Source organism: Stegastes partitus, unplaced genomic scaffold (genome assembly GCF_000690725.1).
Source record: "Stegastes partitus isolate 25-593 unplaced genomic scaffold, Stegastes_partitus-1.0.2 Scaffold1287, whole genome shotgun sequence".
Classification (NCBI taxonomy): Eukaryota; Metazoa; Chordata; class Actinopteri; family Pomacentridae; genus Stegastes; species Stegastes partitus.
This window is the reverse complement of record NW_007579018.1, coordinates 89,545-97,918: the sequence shown is the minus strand read 5'-3', so window position 1 is coordinate 97,918 and position 8,374 is coordinate 89,545. Positions and strand designations below refer to the sequence as shown.

Here is an 8,374-nt window from a genome sequence, read left to right as displayed (position 1 = left end):
TTTCAGCTGATTCGCCAAACCTTATTTGATGATAAGTTTTAAAATTTGTTGTTAGAGCAACAACAGAAAACACCCTTAAACTTTTTGTTTGGAATTGGAGTAGTACATAAACAAAAAATGATTGCAAAGGCAAAAGGAAAATGTCATCATCACTGCCGTTACAGTTTATCTCCACTCTTATACTGTAACTGACGTGGTTCATGGCAAAGTGGACGGTCATACATACATGCAAGAAAAGAAAAAAGAAAATTAAATCCTGAAACCACGAAGCCAGAAACTGCAACACCGACCGGGAGCTTCTCTGTCTACTCGACCGGGCTCATCGCGTTTCTGCGCTCGTTTTCGGGGCACGACGTGTCACGGTATAAAACGAACTTGAGTTTGGAGTTTGTTGAAGGGCAGATGGACCTTAAGGAGACAGAGAGAGAGCGAGAGAGAGGGAGCAGGAGAGAACGTGAGGGTAAAAGATGATTGTGATGAGGACGGCTACGACGCAAGATCAAAGTGAGAGAGATTAAGAGTGTCAGGAGATTGCGAGATGTCTTCATTCTCAAGATGTGCTCTTGGTTTGATCAAGGGGATATAGAGCAAGGAAGAAAATGCTGAGGTGTCAATCTGAATCAAAGGCGGTATGGACTCCCCTCCCGGTCCTCCTCAGCCTCATATATACAAAGGAGATTGAAAAATGATATTTAATTATTTATTGTAGAGATCAGTGTCAGGATTGCATTTGGGGGGTGCAGAGGGATATTATAGCGTATATATAGTGTGTATACTTCAGGGCCAAAGGTGCTTCAGTTTTCTCTCAATGCAACTGCGGGTCGAAACCACCACATTTTCTGAACCTGTACAGAGTGAATTTTATGATCAGTGCAAATGAGTCCTTATTTATGACTGAACTGTGTGTGTGTTTAAAGGCGAGGGATGGTTGGAAATAAAACAAATCAACTTAAATCTAAAGCGGCAAGTAAAACGTGCTCTTCTTTTATTCCTCCAAGCCGTGTTCAATTAAAACCGCTGATTGTTTCTGCGTTTTTATTGACAACGCTGTGAATTAGTACATTGCTCTTAAGCAGGATTTCCAACTAAGAACTTAACAAATGCCCACGTTTAATTCTAATTCTTTGTAAAAAAAACCTCCGCCGCCAGGATCAATTTGAATAAATCAATCATAACTTAACTAAAATCTGCCTGGCTGTCTGGCTGTTGCGTCAGTCTGTTTGTCGACTGATGCCATGTCAGAGCCGTATGAGACAACCTTTTGTCCGTGTTACTTCATATTATTGTAAAATTTCTGAGCCAAAGCTGTTTCTCTCGCTCCACAGCAACCAAAACCCCCGCTCCAGCCATCTGGCGGACACCATGATGTCATTCCCAGGGATCGATAACGCCTGCCTCGACAAGTCTGATAACCTGTACGTAATTACACCTCAAATGCCAGCTCTGGTTTTTTTTTCTTCTTTCTTTCTTTCTTTCCCCTGAAAATGTCCGTGATACTCTGCGTGCCTGCCTTCAGTCTTTTCATGTCATTCTTTCCCTAACATGCGGCGACTTCATTTTGCACTAATTGTCATTCTTTCCGTGCCTCCGCTTTCGCCTTGTTTCATTTTACCAGACCGACTCTCTCTCCTATTGCTGTCGCTCTCTCCGGTTTCTCTCATGTCCCTCCTCTTCATTTTCCTGCCGCTCAGCTCATCGCATGTGGCTGAAAGCCTGCAGCGGAACTCTGCGATGTCAGAGCGTCATCTGTATTCCATAAACACCTCGTGTTTATAGGGGAGATTTTCCCCTTGCAGGCACTCAAATCAATGTTGGCACTCATGAACCAGACCTCAGAGGCATTTTAAAATTCTCAGCCAGAGAGAGAGAGAGAGAAAAAAAAAAAAGAGAGAGTGATAAAGAGAATGACGGATCACATATTGCAAAGAAGAGCCTCTGTAGCTGCAACATGACATTGTCCAGCGCTGCATGTTGTATTTGCATAGTTCACATTTATAGAGAACGTGCTGATACCTGACTGTGTTCATTACTGATTCGTTTTTAGTTATCAGGTGTGAAAGCACGTGTATGTTGCTACAAACTCTTTTCAATCTGTGCCTGAAAGCGTTTGGCTGAAAAGGCAACGTGGGGGAGTTGAACGTCGGCCCACGCAAACGCATATTCCACACAGTATGGTTTACAGCACATATTAAACAACAAAATCCAAGTTTACAGATACTTTATGACTGGTGGCAGATTTTATTTTTTTCTCCCTCCCGAAGGTACAAAAGTTTCTAGCATCGTTCAGGTCATCACATCAGTTTCCAGATGTGTCCTGGGATGTGTCTGGGGACCGACTCGTGGCATTATCACACACTACAGACTCCCATCATTTCACCGAGACACCATTTCATCTTTTCTTTTTTCTCTTTAAGGGTCTGCACAAGAAACACAAACAGCTGGAGCTCCAGAGGGAACAGCTCCAGCACATTTAACGTCTGTAAATGCACCGAAAAGGAACAGGTGAGGTCGGGTCACTGGGAGCAGTGACAGAGTGAGTTTCCGTGTTCTCACTTGTGTGTGTGCGTTTGGACACGTGATTCGCGTGTGTCTTGCTGCGCTCACAGCCGTGACCGTTTGAGGTCAAGTCTAATGCGTTTTCGTGTCGTGTACGCTGCAGGTTTGCGACGTGAACAAGCACCAGCCCCCCCACAGACGGATCCCCTCGTCTCAGACTGTTTACAATCTGAGCGGCGTCAACGTGGAGAACTACCTGGTGGCCACCGCCAACGACTTCATCAGGAACAGGTGAATGCAGTTTATATTTCAGCCATATCTTGCTGATAATTCGCTGTATTCCGTGCGGTGTGGTACAAACCACATTCTAATTACATGAAGTGAATAAATCGATTTGAAGAGAAGATCCAAGCACTTGTATTTCCTCCCATTCTGTAATTACATTTCATTTTATTACATCATTATATTGAGATAGTTTGCAAATAATGTATGGAGCTTCTTTTTTTTTTTCCTTTTCGCTTGACGCTTTAATTATTCATAGTCCACAATTGCTCCAAATGAAAGGCTGGAGTGTTCATCCCTACAATCCTTTCACTCTTTCGAGAAAATAGCTTTATATAATCATCACCCATGTCTAAGTTGCTGCTGTTTTGTCAAAGAAAAATCCAAATATTAAAAACAAATACCTAAAAACTGTCTCAGCTTGATACAAATTGGCCTCTAGTACCTTGTTGATGATGGCAGTCACACTTTCAACGTGGGGTTAGATGCTTTTACCCTGAAATGCTCGCATGTTGGTTAATTACTGTGATTAAAAGAAAAAAACAAAGCAATTGAAAACCAGCGTGTCACATCTAGTTTCTCAGCAGCAATTGCAGCTCTTCATGTTTGATCAATACGTCCAATTTGTTTTGTTTTGGGTTTTTTTGTCAGGTATGGCGGCTTTGCGTTCGGCATGCCGCTCCCACCCGACTTGCAAATGGACATCACAGCCGTGCCCAACAACCGAACGCTGTCTAAGGTATCGTTCTCTCCTGCTGCCGCGCTGCCTGTCTCATTATCACTTTAATTGCCGCGCTGAAGAGTTGTTAAAAGTTAAAAACATGACACCCTAACTAAACTTGCTTGGCTGCGAGATCAATCCGTGCAGATGGAGCTGGATTTTCACACCATCAGTGTCATCGTAAATATGCTTTACTGCGGCAATTGTGCCAATGTTTTAGTGTGTAAATGTTTCCGGATAACGATGTCTGCGCTCTTTGTGTCTTTAACGTGTGTTGCTCCGGATGCGGCAGACTTACATTTTCTGATCTCCAGCAGCGTGAGGGATGTTTTTCTCTTTTTTTTTTTTTTTTTATGCATGTCTGTGTTTGTGTTGCACGGGTGTAGGTCTGGTTCAATCCTGAAGGCTATCACACAATGCCAGCATACTTAAACAGCCTCAGCAACCTCATCCTACGCTCCAATCTTCCGGCAGACAAGGAGCCGCAGAAATATGGTAAGCTAGACTTGATGCAGAAAAAAAAAGAGTTTGAAGGAAGAAGTAAAACTTTAAGTAACAGGTGGAGAACACCTGAGGAGATTTCATTTTAACTGATTCTATACAGTCAAAGGCAATAACAGGAAAGGTTATCTAGTGTCCTGAAACTGGCATTTGTTGCAGGTTATTTTGTGATATTTTAGAAAAAGAGATATGCATATTATTTTGCTGGGATTGTCTTTTATTCCTCTCGGCTCAGAACGCACCTGGTTTTCAGAAAATATAGAATAAAACTAAAAAAAAACAAAAAGAGTGTTCCTGACTGAGCATCTAGTGCATTTCATATACTAAATCTAAAGCAAGCTGTAAACAGTGTGTTTACTCGTGCTTCATTTCATTGGATTGAAGCCAGGGGGTGCTGTGTGTCCTTACTCTCGCATCACTATGCATGGTGAATACTGATGAGCGCCACTCACTGGGGAGCTATGCTAAAGAGAAACGAGGCTGGCCCACGTTTGCAGCACTGTTTCAGCTCTGAGTATCACCCTGACCATCTGCCTGCGGGCAGGACTACACAAACACAAGCACACACACAAACGCACATTAAGAAAAGCTCCCAAAAACATACAGTGCGTGCACATCGGCTCAGACGCACGCATTTATTCCCCAAGTAGATGATAAAAATGTCCAAGGGTAAAGTGTAACCATTTAAATGTTACCTGCAAACTCACAGCGGTGCTGGGGGTTGTCCGGGGTGGAGATCCGGAGAGATTACTTTTCAAGGTGACTGGTTTATTTGTCAGAAATTATGCCCTAACCCCCGCATTGTGCATTACAGTATCGACTCTGGGTTGGGACCCTTCAGATGTCTGCATCAAACTGTTTTTTTTTTCATCCCACTCTCACAGGATTTCTGATCATAACCGCCCACTGCTGCAGATGTACCATCGCAGTCCTGTCCACCAATCTCCTCCGTCCACACTATGAATTCTGATCACTCCTACCTGCAGCCGTGCTTTGTAGGGAAAATCTTTCTGACCCGTCCCCCCAGAGCAAATATACAGTTAATCAACTGTTTAATAGTACACCTGCAGAGCTGGAAAGAAAACCTTTTTAGTACTTTTTAAAATGCTGCACATTCTCATCTTGAGTAAGTGAGAGCTACAATGTCCTAAACATGTTGTAATCAATTAATTGTCATTTTTGAGGGGAAAAAATGGCAAAATTTCATGGTTTCCAGCTTCTAGAATGATGTTGGTTGGCTGAACCATCTTTGACAACATAATTAATATCTTTGGGTTTAGGGCCAACAAAATTAGCAATTTAGATACATCATCTTGGAAATGATTTATTGATAGATCCAGAATTTGTCAGGTAATTTGATAATGAATTAAGCTCCTAGCTGCAGCTGTAGCCGTTTCCCAGTGGGCTGTATACAAACCAGATGTGGGGACATCTGACTTGAGGCCAGTCGTGATGTAGTGTCACTGATTATTAGCTAGAAGTACCCGTCAGTTCCACCAAAGTTCCCTTGAGCAACGCACTGATCCCCCCCCCCTCCACAACCTGCTCTGGGGCCCGCTGCGCTTTAGGTGACCTCTTACTCTCCTATCTGAGGAAATATAAGCAGAAACATGTGCGGGAGCGGTTCATGTCTGTGAGCATCTAGAAGAGCCGGAAAAAAATGATAAAGAAAATTCAATTTCCTTTGTGTGCACCGGCAAATGAAATCATCTTGCACTATATTTTTCAATTGACTGTGTCCCAGGCTAAGAGAATATCATTGCTCATTTGGTTTCTGTGCTGAAAAATGGCTCACATGCTGTTGTTTTTCTGTCGCTAACATAATATTCTGTTTATTTCTATTACAGCTATTTCAGTTTCCAGCCACCCCTACTTTGGTCGGGCGGATGATGAAGATGCAATGTAAGGACTGTGCTTCAAACTCCTCTGCTGGATTGACTGCTAGTATGCAATGATACAAACGGCTGCACTTGGACGAAAACATTAAATAAAATAGACCTGTATTAGCATTCTAATTGGTGAAAGTATTCCAAAATTAATCACATCATTATGAATAATATCGGCGGTTGTTTGGCTGACCTGAGATAAATTATGGAGGCATCCTGCTTTTCAATTCGGGGACGTCAACGTCTGGGTGGATTCGGGGCAGGGGAGGTACATGACAGCAGTATTTACCCATATTTGATTTTCTAAATGGATTTCCCTGAGCTTACACTATTGATCAGAGTCCCAATATAATGAGTGTTTATCCTGAAGGTGGCACTGAGGTGGATTGATTCTCCTCCACTTCCCAAAATGAGTTTATTTAAAATACTTCACATTCTGCTTTAGAGACTCAGATGGCAAAATGGGTGCTCCGTGTATATATATATTTATATATATATATATATATATATTTATATATATATATGCAGGCGAGCGTGCGTTCCAGAGGATCGCATCAAATAAATCATTGTGAGAGTGGATTGGGTCGAACTTATGACCTCATGAAAGTCTGTCCTCCAGAGAGTCTTATTAGCACTAACCACCTCGACGGCCATTTCGGTGTTACCGGCCGTCAGTTTCACACATACTCCACATTTATGAATTTGTGCATTATTTGTTGCCGCAGAGGCCGCAAGTGCACATTTGCAGGCTGATGCTCGGCTCCCCCTGCTTGATGTATTGATTTGGCTGCAGCCATGTTAAAGATACAGCAGACTTATTACTCCAAATGGCTTTATTTACCAAATGTGACCACGGGGGGAAACTCTGAGGCCGTCTTGGCTGTGCTGATAACAAGCCTGCTCAGTAGTCGCCACTCCTGGCTACCCTCTGTAGTTAGCGATGCCCTGAAACGCCCACCACATGTCCCTCTCTGATATTCTTTCTCCTGCCCACTCGGTCACTCTGCCAACTTCAACCTCATCCTCTTTTCAGCCTCATGCAGCTTATTCTGTTTGGCTGAAGGACGGCGTTGTGCTCTGGCCAGATGGGAGTGGTGGAAGTAGTTCAGCAGCAGCAGGCAAGGTATAGGAGAGAGAGAGAGAGAGCGTGAGAGATGGACATGTGCTGGCCTCAGAAATGTTTCAGCGAACACGCGGGGTTGAAGAGCAACTAAGGGATCAAAGCTCGAACTGGATTTCTTGGGTCTAATCTGTACAATAGGCTCCGCAGGCTCCCAGCAGCACCACCGGCTTACTGACTGTACAGCAAGAGCAGTGTGAAGTTGTTCTCTACGTGAAGCCATCTGTTTCTTCTTTGCAGTTATTATCTTGTCAAAGGCAAGGCAGAAGGATCTCTTCTTTACAAAGCTGTTAGTTATTAATGGAATTCCATTTATTGTGAGTCACTTCAATAGTTCACATGAGTCAGGTCCCAGCAGGGAATGATATGATAATTTGTAGCAAGACTTTAAAATGGGCCATTGTTTTCAGAAAAGCCTTACACCAGGTTGCCTCATTCAAAGGGACCCGGCACGCCACACTCACTATATTGACTTGTTTGCGCACTTTGTTGTCTCTGCTGTGGCACTAAAGTCTTTCCTCAGAAAAAAAGAATTAACATACACAACATCGTGGGAAAGAATAATTCCCTAATTCTGGATATAATAACTGATTATTCGTGTTGTCGTTTCCTCACAGCGTCCAGGGAATGCTCCAGATCATCGTGGCCATGTGCGTGCTGACCGGTTATTCCATCACAACAGCCAGCTTCGCCATCTACGAAGTTCAAGAGCACCACAGCGGGTCCAAGAGGCTCCAGCACATCGCAGGCATCAGCGAGCCTTTCTACTGGGCTGTGAACTTCTTCTATGACATGGTAACATACAGCAGCCTTCAATACACATGATATACAGTGTGTTGGAATTATTTTCAGTCACAACATAAGCAAGAAGTTAGATTTGAACTGTACCTCAGAACATTTTCTGCTTATTTTTTCTTAATCAGAGAGATATTCAGAGTTAATTAATCACTTTTTAAGTATCTAATCATAACTAGCATGCCTTTTGTTGATGCTTCATGTCCAACCTTTTTCCCGCAGGTCGTCTATTTGATCCCAGTGACGCTGACCGTTGGCGTGATCGCTGCCTTCCAGATTCCAGCATTTACAGATCGACAGAATTTGGGCGCCATCACCCTCCTGCTGCTGATGTTTGGGTCAGTAATTTGGGAAAAGGCTGATTTACTAAACCTGATAAGAAGAGACTGTAGATGTGTATAGTATGGTGTTGTATTGTATATTCTTTGCCCTGTCTCATGTTGTTGGCAAAGTTTTGTCTGATGATGAACCATCATGGGACTAAAATGTATTAATATATCGTTCAAACACAAAGCCACCACAGTAGCTACACAACTGCTCTATTGTGAAAAGGAAAACTACATTTTATTACGA

At 43.0% G+C, this 8,374-nt stretch overlaps 1 protein-coding gene across 1 annotated transcript in view; it reads left to right on the top strand.

Moving 5' to 3' along the window:
- Positions 1 to 8,374, top strand: part of abca12 (ATP-binding cassette, sub-family A (ABC1), member 12) — a 50,146-nt gene that overhangs the window by 30,022 nt on the left and 11,750 nt on the right. Inside the window, exons 36-43 of the mRNA XM_008298147.1 lie at positions 1,326 to 1,415; positions 2,415 to 2,502; positions 2,660 to 2,787; positions 3,430 to 3,517; positions 3,886 to 3,994; positions 5,848 to 5,902; positions 7,624 to 7,801; positions 8,024 to 8,139. Of these exons, the coding sequence (XP_008296369.1) occupies positions 1,326 to 1,415; positions 2,415 to 2,502; positions 2,660 to 2,787; positions 3,430 to 3,517; positions 3,886 to 3,994; positions 5,848 to 5,902; positions 7,624 to 7,801; positions 8,024 to 8,139 (852 nt within the window). The remainder of the gene's footprint in view (positions 1 to 1,325; positions 1,416 to 2,414; positions 2,503 to 2,659; positions 2,788 to 3,429; positions 3,518 to 3,885; positions 3,995 to 5,847; positions 5,903 to 7,623; positions 7,802 to 8,023; positions 8,140 to 8,374) is intronic.